The sequence below is a fragment of the Kogia breviceps genome, chromosome 4 (assembly GCF_026419965.1).
Source record: "Kogia breviceps isolate mKogBre1 chromosome 4, mKogBre1 haplotype 1, whole genome shotgun sequence".
Classification (NCBI taxonomy): Eukaryota; Metazoa; Chordata; class Mammalia; order Artiodactyla; family Physeteridae; genus Kogia; species Kogia breviceps.
Window position 1 is genome coordinate 60,495,919 of NC_081313.1, and position 15,121 is coordinate 60,511,039.

General features: G+C 36.1%; 1 protein-coding gene across 1 annotated transcript in view; it reads left to right on the forward strand.

Annotated features, from left to right (window-relative positions):
* AGGF1 (angiogenic factor with G-patch and FHA domains 1) overlaps positions 1-15,121 on the forward strand; it is a 48,722-nt gene that overhangs the window by 28,082 nt on the left and 5,519 nt on the right. The window contains exons 9-11 of the mRNA XM_067031178.1: positions 9,449-9,550; positions 10,774-10,939; positions 12,068-12,150. Of these exons, the coding sequence (XP_066887279.1) occupies positions 9,449-9,550; positions 10,774-10,939; positions 12,068-12,150 (351 nt within the window). The remainder of the gene's footprint in view (positions 1-9,448; positions 9,551-10,773; positions 10,940-12,067; positions 12,151-15,121) is intronic.

Below are 15,121 nucleotides of genomic sequence, written 5' to 3' on the forward strand. Positions count from 1 at the left end.
AGTAATTCACAGTAGAGGAGATATGGTTAATGTGGGAAAACCATTCAATATTTGTAGTAATGTAAGAAATACAAATGAGACCAAGATGTTATTTTTCATCCTATTTATTAAATATCCTTCCTGTTGAGAGCATAATTTAGAAAGCTCTTCGGAATAAGGTTTCAGGTCAAAAGACTTGAAACTATTTAAACTCTTCGATATAGTTATTATGATTCTAAACCCAATTGAAAGAAATGTACGAAGTACATGAAGAGAAAATTTACAGAAGAGGAAACCCAAATGGCTAATAAATATAAGAAAAGGTTGTAGTCTCAACAGTAATAAGGGAAATGCAAATTAAAATCACAGTGATGAGATTAATTTCATACCTGTTATACTTGCAAAAACTAAAAATTCTGACAAAGTGTTGTTTAAGAGTACATGGAGCAACAAGAATTCTTATAGATTGGTGTGGAATATAAATTGGTCCAACCACTTTGGAAAATGATAATGGCAGTATCATAGTTTAAGGTTTGCATATACTGTGGCTTAGCAGTTTCCTTCCTAAGTGTATACCCCAGAGAAACCCTTGTATTGTCCACAAGAAGGGTGCATGTATAAGAATATTTATAGAAGCATTCTGAAAAATAGTAAAACCTTGGAAAAAACCTGGATGTCGGCATCAGAAGAATGTGTAGAAATATGTAGAACTCGTATTGGTACAGTCATACAATGGATTACCATTCAGCAAAGTAGCACAACTATGCACAAGCTAGATATACACTTCACAACATAATATTAAGCCAAAGAAGCAAGGTAAAAGAAATATATACTCTTAGCATAAATTTGTCAGAACTCATCAAACTACATTTAAGAACTATGAATTTCCGGTCTATAAACTGTGTCTCAATAAAAAATTCATAGTGTGATTCCTATTTATATCAAGTTCCAAACAAGACAAAATAAACATAATTTTTATGGATATATACGTATATGGCAAAAGTATAAAGAAATACATCATGATTAAATAAACATCAAACCTCTGAAAGAAAGGGTGGAGGATAGAGTGAAGTACACATCGATGGATAATAATTTATTTTCTTTTAAGTATCTGAGGCAAATATAGCAAAATTTATTAAAGCTGGATATGGTAGACATTTTTCAGTATATTCTTTTGTATGTTTGAACCATTTTATAATAATTTTATACTTACGAAAATTTTTAAGAACTTTATTGAGATATAGTCTACATACCGTATACTATTTACCCATTGAAAGTGTGTAATTCAGAGGATTTTAGTGTATTCACAGTTGTGTAACCATCACCACAGTCAATTTTAGAACATTTTTATCACCATGAAAAGAAACATCATACTCAATAGTGATCACTCCCCATTTCCACCTGACCTCCACACCCCTAGGCAACCACCAGTCTACTTTCTGTCTCTGTGGATTTGCCTGTTCTGCACATTTCATATAAATGGAATCATATAATATGTAGTCTTTTGTAACTTTTTTTTTTAACATCTTTATTGGAGTATAACTGCTTTGCAGTGTTTTGTTTTTGCTGTATAACAGAGTGAATCAACTGTATGCATATGTATATCCCCATATCCCCTCCCTCTTGCACCTCTCTCCCACCCTCCCTATCCCACCCCTCTAGTTGGTCACAAAGCACTGAGCTGATCTCCCTGTGCTATGTAGCTGCTTCCCACTAGCTATCAATTTTACGTTTTCTAGCGTATATATATCAATGCTACTCTCTCACTTCGTCCCAGCTTACCTTTCCCCATGTCCTCAACGCCATTCTCTACGTATGTGTCTTTATTCCTATCCTAACCTTAGGTTCATCAGAACCATTTTCTTATTTTTTTTTTAGATTCCATATATATGTGTTAGCATACGGTATTTGTTTTTCTCTTTCTGACTTACTTCACTCTGTATGACAGACTCTAGGTCCATCCACCTCACTACAGATAACTCAATTTCATTTCTTTTTATGGCTAAGTAATATTCCATTGTATGTATATGCCACATCTTCTTTATCCATTCATCTGTTGACGGACACTTAGGTTGCTTGCATTTCCTGGCTATTGTAAATAGTGCTGCAATGAACATTGTGGTACATGACTCTTTTTGAATTATGGTTTTCTCAGGGTATATGCCCAGTAGTGGGATTACTCGGTCATATGATAGTTCTATTTTTAGTTTTTTAAGGAACCTCCATACTGTTCTCCATAGTGGCTGTATCAGTTTACATTGCCACCAACAGTGTAAGAGGGTTCCTTTTCTCCACACCCTTTCCAGCATTTAATGTTTGTAGATTTTTGATGATGGCCATTCTGACCGGTGTGAGGTGATACCTCATTGCAGTTTTGATTTGCATTTCTCTAATGATTAGCGATGTTGAGTATCCTTTCATGTGTTTGTTGGCAGTCTGTATATCTTCTTTGGAGAAATGTCTGTTTAGGTCTTCTGCCCATTTTTGAATTGGGTTGTTTGTTTTTTTGATATTGAGCTACATGAGCTGCTTGTAAATTTTGGAGATTAATCCTTTGTCAGTTGCTTCATTTGCAAATATTTTCTCCCATTCTGAGGGTTGTCTTTTCATCTTGTTTATGGTTTCCATTGCTGTGCAAAAGCTTTTAAGTTTCTTTAGGTCCCATTTGTTTATTTTTGTTTTTATTTCCATTTCTCTAGGAGGTGGTTCACAAAGGATCTTGCTGTGATTTATGTCATGGAGTGCTCTGCCCATGTTTTCCTCTAATAGTTTTGTAGTGCCTGGCCTTACATTTAGGTCTTTAACCCATTTTGAGTTTATTTTTGTGTATGGTGTTAGGAAGTGTTCTAATTTCATTCTTTTACATGTAGCTGTCCAGTTTTCCCAGCACCACTTGTTAAAGAGGCTCTTTTCTCTATTGTATATTCTTGCCTCCTTTATCTAAGATAAGGTGACCATATGTGCATGGGTTTATCTCTGGGCTTTTTATCCTGTTCCATTGATCTATATATCTGTTTTTGTGCCAGTACCATACTGTCTTGATTACTGTAGCTTTGTGGTATAGTCTGAAGTCAGGGAGCCTGATTCCTCCAACTCTATTTTTCTTTCTCACAATTGCTTCGTCTATTCTGAGTCTTTTGTGTTTCCATACAAATTGTGCAATTTTTTGTTCTAGTTCTGTGAAAAATGTCATTGGTAGTTTGATAGGGATTGCATTGAATCTGTAGATTGCTTTGGGTAGTATAGTGTTGACATTTCCAATCCAAGAACATGGTGTATCTCTCCATCTGGTTGTATCATCTTTAATTTCTTTCATCATTGTCTTATAGTTTTCTGCATACAGGTCTTTGGTCTCCTTAGGTAGGTTTATTCCTGGGTATTTTATTCTTTTTGTTGCAGAGGTAAATGGGAGTGTTTCCTTAATTTCTCTTTCAGACTTTTTATCATTAGTGTATAAAAATGCAAGAGATATCTGTGCATTAATTTTGTATCCTGCTACTTTACCAGATTCTTTGATTAGCTCTAGTAGTTTTCTGGTAGCATCTTTAGGATTCTCTACGTATAGTATCATATCATCTGCAAACAATGACAGCTTTACTTCTTCTTTTCCAATTTGGATTCCTTTTATTTCTTTTTCTTCTCTGATTGCTGTGGCTAAAACTTCCAAAACTATGTTGAATAAGAGTGGTGAGAGTGGGCAACCTTGTCTTGTTCCTGATCTTAGTGGAAATGGTTTCAGTTTTTCACCATTGAGAACAATGTTGGCTGTGGGTTTATTATATACGGACTTTATTACGTTGATGTAGGTTCTTTCTATTGCTACTTTCTGGCATATCATAAATGGGTGTTGAATTTTGTCAAAAGCTTTTTCTGCATTTGTTGAGATTATTGTATGGTTTTTATCATTCAGTTTGTTAATACGGTGTATCACACTGATTGATTTGCATATACTGAAGAATCCTTGCATTCCTGGAATAAACCCCACTCGATCATGGTGTTTGATCCTTTTTGTGTGCTATTGGATTCTGTTTACTAGTATTTTGTTGAGGAATTTTTGCTCCTATGTTCATCAGTGATATTGGCCTGTACTTTTCTTTTTTTGTGACATCTTTGTCTGGTTTTGGTATCAGGGTGATGGTGGCCTTGTCAAATGAGTTTGGGAGTGTGCCTCCCTCTGCTATATTTTGGAAGAGTTTGAGAAGGATAGGTGTTAACTCTTCTCTAAATGTTCAATAGAATCGCCTGAGAGAAGCCATCTAGTCCAGGGCTTTTGTTTGTTGGAAGATTTTTAATCACAGTTTTATTATCTGTGCTTGTGATTGGTCTGTCCACATTTTCTATTTCTTTCTGGTTCAGTCTCGGAAGGTTGTGCTTTTCTAAGAATTTGTCCATTTCTTCCAGGTTGTCCATTTTATTGGCATATAGTTGTTTATAGTAATCTCTCATGATCCTTTGTATTTCTGCAGTGTTAGTTGTAACTTCTTTTTCATTTCTGATTCTGTTGATTTGAGTCTTCTCCCTTTTTTCTTGATGAGTGTGGCTAATGGTTTATCAATTTTGCTTATCTTCTCAAAGAACCAACTTTTAGTTTTATTGATCTCTGCTATCGTTTCCTTCATTTCTTTTTCATTTATTTCTGATCTGATCTTTAGGATTTTTTTCCTTCTGCTAACTTTGAGGTTTTTTTGTTCTTCTTTCTCTAATTGCTGTAGGTGTAAGGTTAGGTTGTTTATTGGAGATATTTCTTGTTTCTTGAGGTAGGATTGTATTGCTATAAACTTCCCTCTTAGAACTGCTGTTGCTGCATCCCATAGGTTTTGGGTCGTCATATTTTCATTGTCATTTGTTTCTAGGTATTTTTAAATTTCCTCTTTGATTTCTTCAGTAATCTCTTGGTTATTAACTAGTGTATTGTTTAGCCTCCATGTGTTTGTATTTTTTACAGATTTTTTCTTGTAATTGATATCTACTCTCATAGCGTTGTGGTCGGAAAAGATACTTGATATGTTTTCAATTTTCTTAGATTTACCAAGGCTTGATTTGTGACCCAAGATATGGTCTATCCTGGAGAATGTTCCATGAGCCCTTGAGAAAAAATTGTATTCTGTTGTTTTTGTATGGAATGTCCTAAACATATCAATTAAGTCCATCTTGTCTAATGTGTCATTTAAAGCTTATGTTTCCTTATTTATATTCATTTTGGATGATCTGTCCATTGATGAAGGTGGGGTGTTAAAATCCCCTACTATTGTGTTATTCTCAATTTCCCCATTTATGGCTGTTAGCATTTGCTTTATGTATTGAGGTACTGCTATGTTGGGGCATAAATATTTACAGTTGTTATAGCTTCTTCTTGGATTGATATTTTGATCATTATGTAGTATCCTTCTTTGTCTCTTGTAGTCTTTATTTTAGAGTCTGTTTTGTCTGATATGAGAATTGCTACTCCAGCTTTCTTTTGATTTCCATTTGCATGGAATGTCTTCTTCCATCCCCTCGCTTTCAGTCTGCATGTGTCCCTAGGTCTGAAGTGGGTCTCTTGTAGACAACATATGTACGCGTCTTGTTTTTGTATCCATTCAGCCAGTGTATGTCTTTTGGTTGGAGCATTTAATCCATTTACATTTAAGGTAATTATCGATATGTATGTTTCTATTACCATTTTCTTAATTGTTTGGAGTTTGTTTTTGTAGGTCTTTCCCTTCTCTTGTGTTTCCTTCCTAGAGAAGTTCCTTTAGCATTTGTTGTAAAGCTGTGTTGATGGTGCTGAATGCTGTTAACTTTTGCTTGTCTGTAAACATTTTAATTTCTCCATCAAATCTGAATGAGGTCCTTGCTGGGTAGAGTAATATTGTTTGTAGATATTTCCTTTTCAGCACTTTAAATATGTCCTGCCACTCCCTTCTGGCTTGCAGAGTTTCTGCTGAAAGATCACCTGTTAACCTTATGGTGATTCTCTTGTATGTTATTTGTTGCTCTTCCTTTGCTACTTTTAATATTTTTTTCTTTGTGTTTATTTTCTGATAGTTTGATTAATATGTGTCTCTGTGTTTCTTTTTGGGTTTATCCTGTATGGTACTCTCTGTGCTTCCTGGACTTGATTGACTATTTCCTTTCCCATGTTAGGGAAATTTTCAACTATAATCTCTTCCAATATTTTCTCAGACCCTTTCTTTTTCTCTTCTTGTTCTGGGACCCCTGTAATTTGGATGTTGGTGCGTTTAATGTTGTCCCAGATGTCTCTGAGACTCCTCAGAGACATTCTTTTCATTCTTTTTTCTGCTCCCTGGCAATTTTTTCCACCATTTTATCTTCCAGCTCTCTTACCTGTTATTTTGTTATTGATTCCTTCTAGAGTATTTTTAGTTTCACTAATTGTGTTGTTCATCATTGTTTGTTTGCTCTTTAGTTTTTCTAGATCCTTGTTAAATGTTTCTTGTATTTTCTCCATTCTGTTTTCGAGATTTTGGATCATCTTTACTGTCATTACTCTGAATTTTTTTTCAGGTAGGTTGTCTATTTCATCTTCATTTATTTGGTCTTGTAGGTTTTTACCTGCTTCTTCATCTGTAACATATTTTTTGGTCGTTTCTTTTTTTTTTAATGCGTGGTGCTGTATTCCTGTCTTACTGGTTGTTTGCCTCTGGGAGGCCTCACTCCGATTGATATTCCCTGGGGTCTGAGGTTCTCTGTTAGTCCAGCTGTTTGGACTCAGAGCTCACACCACAGGAGCTTGGACCTGATCTCCAGCCTGGGAACCAAGATCCTGCAAGCTTTGTGGCGTGGTTAAAAAAAAAAAGAAAGAAAGAAGAAAAGGAGCAGTACAGTATCAAAGAATAAAAAACAAAATTGAATAGAAAGATAAAAATTATATTAGGAAAAAGAAAACTATAATTGAAACAACTGCAACAAGGTAAAATAAAACCAAAACAGAAGAAAGGAAAAAACGGGGGGTGGGCAGGGAACAAGCCAGAAGGAGAGAACAATAACAAAGTATAAAGAATAAAATAAAATTAGAAAAATAAAAGATTTATTAGGAAAAATAAAAATATAAAAGAATAACAGTGAATCAACAAGGTAAAGCAGAACCCCAGTCTAAAAGAGGAAAAAAGAAAAAAAATGCACCTTGGCTATGGGGGCAGAGTTTAGGCTGGGGTGGAACAGGCAGGGGTGGGATTTAGGGTGGGGCGGGACCTAGGCAGGTTGGGGGTGACATTTGAGCATGGGGCGGGGGCCTAGGTGGCCATGTTCAGGCATTGGGTGGGGCCTCTGCTTTGGACCTGTGCAGAAAGGGAGAGGAGGCAGCATGTTGAAAGAAGGGCCTCTGGAGTGTGGAGTTCTGGAGTTTGGAGGTAGGGCCCTGAGTGAGGGTGTGTGGGTGGGGTTTAGGCCACGTGTGGAGGGTGTCTCTGAGTGCAGAGGTGGGGCCCTGGGTGGGGGTGTGTGGGCATGGGGCTTGGGTTCTGCGAGGCAGGAGGGAGGCTCTGAGGGCAGAGGATTAGGCCTGGGAGCCCAACAGGCTCCCTGGTGCCTAAGTGGACAGGGAAAGAAAGCACTGGCCCCGTTCCCTTCTGTTCTTTTGTGCCCCTCCCCCACTGTCTACCCCAGGGTCTCCCTCACCGCTGGACCCCTAACCATGGGTGGGTCCCACTGGGTGTAGGAACTCCTCCCCTCCCTAGCCACCCCTCAGGGGTGCTGTGCCTTAGGTCCGGCCTTTACTTTTGCTCCCCCTTCCCTCTCTCCCACTTCCTCAGGATGCTTGCGGCTGGAGGGGGCCTCGGTGGGCAGAGAGTCAGGCCTGGGATCTGAACAGGTTCCTGGGTGCGCAAGTGGGCAGGGGAAGCCTGGCCACACTCCCTTTTGATCCTCTGCCCTCCCATTGGTTCCCCAATTTCCCCCTTTAGGCATGGGATCCCTTCCCCTCCCTCAACCATCCCTTAGGGGTGCCAGTCCCGTCTCCACTTCTCCTCCCCCTTCACTCCCCCCACCCCCCACATCCTACCCAGTTGCTGGGGGTTCCTCCTGTACCCTTAGGTGTCTGTTGTCCCCCACTGGTGCCTGCTAGGTGCCCTAGTTGTGCTGAGACGCGAATTCCCTGTCCTCCTAGTACGCTATCTTGACTCCGCCCCTGTAACTAGCTTTTTTACTTATTTAGCATGTCTTCAAGATTCATCCATGTTGTAGCATATGTCAGTACTTCATTTCTTTTTATTGCCAAATAATATTCTGTTGTTCAGATACAGTGTATTTTATCTGTTCATCAGCTGATGGACATTTGAATTGTTTCCACTTTTTGGTTATTAAGAATAATGCTTCTGTGAACATTTCACGTACAGGTTTTTGTTTGGAGGTATGTTTTCATTTCTCTTGATGCCTACCTCAGAGTAGAATTGTTGCATTGCATGGTAACTCTGTTTGACATTTGAGGAACTGTCAGATCCCCCACAAAGCAGCTGTAGCATTTTCCATTCCCACCAGCAAAGTATTGTTTATGAAATTTAAAATTAAATATTTCTGCAACTCTATATCCAGTTAACTAGACATTGAGTACATGCCCAATATAATATGTGAGGCACTGCATTATGTACTAAGTGTTAAGAAAATTGTAAACTAAATGTAAGCAATAGGGACTTCCCTGGTGGTCCAGTGGTAGAGAATCCACCTTGCAATGCAGGGGATGTGGGTTCAATCCCTGGTCGGGGAGCTAAGATCCCACATGCTGTGGGGCAACTAAGCCCGAGCGCCCCAGCAAGAGAGCCCACTTGCTGCAAACTACAGAGCCCACAGCGCTCTGGAGCCCACGCACCACAACTAGAGAGAAAACCCACACGCCACAACGGAAGATCCGCATGCCTCAAGGAAGATCCTGCATGCTACAGCTAAGACCTGACACAGCCAAATAAATAAACAAATAAATGAATAAGTAAATAAATTAATTAAATAAAAATAAATAAATGTAAGTGACAATTGTAAGCAGTACAGTGACATTCACATATACGGAAGCTTTGTATAATTTAATTGTTATATAAACAAAGTGCTGTGGAACAGAAGGGAGTGATTAGTTCTGAGTATTGAAAATTTGGAAAATGAGAAGTTGGCCTTGAATGTTTGAAATCACCTTTCTTATTAAGAATTTTTAATAACATGAATAAATATATTAGGTGAAAAAATTATTTCAAATTATATATATAGTATAATCTCAACTATATTATAAAAGTAGAAAAGGTAGGACACATACTAAATTATTAATGGTAATTATAGGTAGAATTATAGGTGACTTTTTCTCCTGTAGCCTTCTGATTTCTACCAGAAGCATTATTACACTTTTGTATTCTGAAAAGAATGTATTAAAAATAATAAACGTTAAATTATTAAGAGACTAAAGTTCGTTGCATCTTATCATAGAGAAATTATCTATGGTTTAAAAAAAGGTATAATACTTTATAATTACCTGTTTTTTCTTTTTAAGTTTCATGCAGAAATTTATTTTGACCACGACTTACAAAGTTATGTCCTTGTGGATCAAGGTAGTCAGAATGGTACAATTGTTAATGGAAAACAGATTCTTCAAGTGAGTATATACTTATTAATTAAATACTTGCACATTATTTTAAAAAACTGAAATGAAACTTTTTATCCCTCAGGGCCATAGTTATTATACATATCATTTAGTTCAGATTGGTATTCACCCAAATGTGTTAACATGGAAGGGAATTCTTAGGGCTAAAAAATGTATACAGTAAGTGGATACTTGAGTTTTGACTTCTAATTATGTACCTATGCCTTACTTTTAGAAGTAAATGCATTTTAAAGCTATTCAGAGTAAATGTTCTTATAGCAAATTTAGGGGCCATCCTGTGTGTGTGTGTGTGTGTGTGTGTGTGTGTGTGTGTGTGTGTGTGTGTGTGTGTGTGTGTGTTTAAACTTTTAAAGGAAATGTTGTTAAACTGTAAACTCCTTGAAGGCAGGGGCTATGTCTATTCAGTTAACTCTTCTATCCGAACATGTAACAGAGTGCTTTAGCACATAACAAGATAATATATGGAAGGGAGGGAGGGAGGTCTTATTCTTAGTCTGTAAGAATAAAAAATGAGATAAAACTGAATTATCAAGAGAGGATGGAAAAAGGGAAATATGATGCACTTATCTCCATTTTGGTAATAGACTGTTTGAAGTTTGAGTTGGGTATTTCTGTGATAGAATTGGGTATGGAGATGGGGAGATCAGTGGATTTTGATAATATAAAAATTAGAGGGCTTCCCTGGTGGCGCAGTGGTTAAGAATCTGCCTGCCAATGCAGGGCACACGGCTTCAAGCCCTGGTCCTGGAAGATCCCACATGCCGCGGAGCAACTAAACCCGTGAGCCACAACTACTGAGCCCATGTGCCACAACTAGTGAAGCCCACGCGCTTAAGAGCCTGTGCTCTGCAATAAGAGAAGCCACTGCAATGAGAAGCCCGCGCACCACAATGAAGAGTAGCCCCTGCTCTCTGCAACTAGAGAAAGCCCACGCCTTGCAATGAAGACCCAATGCAGCCAAAAATAAATAATAATAAATAAAATATTTTTAAAAAATTAGAAGTTGCTCGGTTCAGCTGTCATCTTCTCGACTAGTAGAATATTATGCATCACCTTCAAGTTTTGTGGAAATGTGTCTGCATATGTCTATCTCATTGAGAACAATCTCACATTTTTTTTTTATAATCAGACATTACTTACAGTAGACATAAAATAAATAAAATAACCATATGTAACTCTATTGGGTTTGGTTTTGTAATTTTCTTCTCCTTTAGCCCAAAACTAAATGTGACCCTTATGTACTTGAGCATGGAGATGAAGTGAAAATTGGAGAGACTGTGTTGTCCTTTCACATTCACCCCGGCAGTGATACCTGTGATGGCTGTGAACCAGGGCAGGTTAGAGCTCACCTTCGTCTTGATAAGAAAGATGAACCTTTTGGTATGTGAAACATACTGTTTATGGGCATGGTAGCTTTTTAATTCACTGCATGTTCTAAAAAAGTATCAGTTACCAGCTTCATATCTAATTGATATAATGCTCTATTGAGATATATTTATATTTAAGTGAATATTATCAAATGAGACTAAGAAATGACATGTATTTGAAATTTGAGACCTAGACTAGTAGATTATGATTGTAGTTGGTTTTTCTGTATAATAATTTAGTTGTACTATTACAGCGTTAGGTTACTTTATGACCAGGAATGATAATCATTAGCTCTGTTTTTGCTAATCCAGTCTATAGGCTTTTGAAGCAGCGCTGCAGTGGTAGCTAAATGTACTTCAAAGGAGTAATTGTGACATAAATAGAGATTGGTTTCCCTTTAACATCTATTTACTGATATAAAAAGTCATCCACAGTTGAACTCTGATGTAAAATAGTAACATAGAAAATAATAGGCCAAGGTATTAAGATTTATTGGTTGATATATTTGTTATATTACAGTTTGTTTGATATATTATCTGTGTACATACCATTACTTTCTATAATAAATAATATTGTAAAATGTTGCTATCTTGTTTAAAACCCACTCATCTAAGGCTTTAAAAATTGAAAGATACTTTTAACTAGTAAGAAGTAATTTCTTTCACATCATTTGTTTCCTTTAAATACCAACTATACATGTTCATTATGTATTTTTTATTTTCTCATACTACATTATGAAAATGAGTATGGCACATTACGTAGTAATGTGAATCTTGGGTTCTGTTGTTTTTCTTTTGCACAAGCTTATGTTCCTTTGGAAAACTCGCAATATTTCTGCATTTGGATTTCTATTACAGTAACCATATTGAAAAATTAAGACGTTCATTGTTTCTTTCAGTATCTAAAACATTCCTATAATCTTTGAGTTTGGTTTACTTTCCAAGTAGATTTAATTACCAAAATGCTGAAAGGAAATCATCACAACCTAAGATCCTTTTATATTAATTTATTTGAACTTTTTGTTAATCTGCAGATGGGATACTAGTACTATTAGTTTTTCATTATTAAATAGTATTATATCAGATTTAGTGTTTTGTTTTGTTTTTGTCTTTTTAAACCAAAATCAATTTTTCCTTTTAGTTGGTCCAACTCTAAGTAAGGAGGAAAAAGAGTTGGAAAGGAGAAAAGAATTAAAGAAAATACGAGTAAAATATGGTTTGCAGGTAAGGGAGTTAAATATTGTTACATGTGTTAAACTGTGCATCTGGTTTTGTATAAAACTGCCTGTAGATAAGCATAGTCCATTTTTATATATAAAAAGAGAGCTATTTAGAATGATTCTGAGATTTATGTAATTCCTGTTAGTTGTTTACTGTTTTTACCTCAACAACTGTTGAGGTTGGAGTAGGAAAGTGATGATAATACCCTATATTGGAATAGCCATTTCTGGTTTTTAAAAAACTTGCATTAAAATGATACCCTTGAAAAACACAGTTGGAGGACTAATACTGCCTGATTTCAAGACTTACTATAAACTACAGCAATAAAGACAGTATAGTACTGGCAAAAAGATAAAGAAATATGTTGATGGAACAGAATAATGAGTCCAGAAATAGACCCATATAGATAGGTAGATACATAGATAAATGTGTAAGTGTGTGTGTGTGTGTGTGTGTGTATGATTTTCAACAAAGGCATGAAGGCAATTTTCTGGAAAGAGGATGGTCTTTTTTCAGCAGTCAGTGCTGGAACAATTAGATAGCCATATACAACAACAACAACCTTGATCCCCACCTCATAACATATAAAAATGAACTCAAAATGGACTATACATATAAACTTAAAACTTAAAACTATTAAACTTCTAGAAGCAAACCTTAAAAAAAAAGTCAAAGATTTTTTAAGGTATCTAACACTAAAAGCACTATCCATAAAAGCACAAATTGTACTTCCTCCAAAACTTCTGTTCTTCCAAAGATACGATTAAGAGAATGAAAAGATAGGCCACAGACTGGGAAAAATATTTGCAAATCATATATCTGATAAAAATCATGTATCTTATACCTAGAGTATATAAAGAACTCTGAAAACTCAATAAGGGAAAACAACTTAATTTAAAAATGAGCAAAAGATTTGAATAGACACTTCACCAAAGCAGGTGGCAAATACACACATGAAAAGATGTTCAGTATTATTAGCCATTGGGGAATTGCAATGTAAAACCAAAACCAGTTAAAAAGACTGACCATACTAAGTGTTGGTGGGCATGTGGAGGAACAGGAACTCTGTTCCTGTTCAGGAACTGCTGGTGAAAATATAAATGGTGTGATTGCTTTGAAGAAGAGTTTAGTACTTTGTCTAAAAGTTAAATGTACACCTACTGAATATTCACCATTCTACTTCAAAGTATTTCATTTCTATCCAAGAGAAATGAAAGCATATGTTCATACAAAAACTAGTGAGCAAATGGTCACAGCAACTTTTTTTCTAATAGCCAAAAACTGGAAAAAACTCATCTGTCCATCATTAATAGATAAACTATGTTAAATCTATATGGTCAAACACTCTAGCAATAAAAAAGCATAAGCTATTGATACCGACTACAACATGGATGAATCTCAAAATGATTGTGCTGAGTGAAAGAGCCAGACAAAAAGAGTACAGTTGACCATTGAGAAACCTGGGGATTAAGTGTGCTGACTCTCACCTTGGTTGAAAAATCTGCATATAGCTGGTACTCAGCCCTCTATGTCCAGTTCCTGTATACCTGGGGTTCTGTATCCACAGATTCAACCAATTGCAGATCATGTAGTACTGTAGTATTTACCACTGAAAAAAAATCTATAAGTGGATCCACCAAGTTCAAATCCATGTTGTTCAAAGATCAACTCAACATACTATATACTTCGATTCTATAAAATTCTAGGAAAGCAACCCTAATGTATCATGGCAGAAAGATCATTGGTTGCCTGGCTACAGGAGAAGATGCACAGGGAGAGGGGCTGGAGGGATAGATTACAAAGAACAACGAGGATACTTTTGTGGGAGATGAATATGTTTATTATCTTAATTGCGATGGTTTCATAAGTATACAAATCTCAGAAGTAACTGTACACTTTATGTGTAATTTATTGTATGTTAATTATACCTCAATAAGGCAGTTTAAAAAATTACCATTTAATCCTATAAGTAGACCAGGAAACTAATTAATATTGCCAGTTTACATTAGAGAAACTAGAGCTGGTCACCTACCTACTAAATGACAGAGCTAGATATAGGATCTAGGTCTTAAGTGTATTTGTCCAGTGTTTTTTACACTTTATGAACAAGTCAGAAAAGATGCTGGCAAAATAACATTTTTATGCAGAATTGTATTTTTTGTTACTGTTGTACTAAGGGAGCGAAATCATAATAGAAAAAAATGTTAAGAGGTTAATTTGGGAGGAAAATAGAAGATATATAAGGAGATACTAAAATGTTTTTTCAAAAATTTTAGCTCAATTTCTACATCATTTTCTGGGGGGAATACCCATTAGGGTTGGTGGTCTGTATTTTTCTGTTTTGAAAGCAGAATTAAGTAAAAACTTCTGTGGTACTTTCCTTGTATTGCTCTAGCAGTCCGTAGCATCTTTTTGGATGAATGTTGTACTTTTTATATAAAGATTAGCAAATAGTAACAAAGGGGAAGAGGAGCCTTTGAAACCCCAAGCTGAATTGCCTATCTCTTCTGTGCCACTGCCATATCTTGTGTATACCTTAACTGTTGAACCAGTCATACTGTAACATGCTGAAGACTGTGTGTGTCTGCACTTCAGGATTATACATTTCTTTGCATTCTGTCACCTAGCATAGGGCATAACTTACTCTTAGAAAATATTTGTTGAGTGACTGATTAATCATATAATGAAGCTGTATTGAAGCAAAAAGCTATTATGATTGCCAGGGTAAAAGAGTATTTATTTCCTTTTATCTATTTTTTAAAGACTTTCTACATTTTTCCCTTCTAAGGAAGAGTATCAAAATATTTTAGGTCCTTTGGAACTTTCAGTTCCTTAGAGAAAAGGAGAAATAGATTTTTTTCCCCAACCCCAGGGGTTCTCCATATTTTTTTTGAATACTGGTAGTTCATATGAGAATATGAGTATACAGCATTGATTCAAAATATACTATATTTTCACTATATTAAAGGGGGTA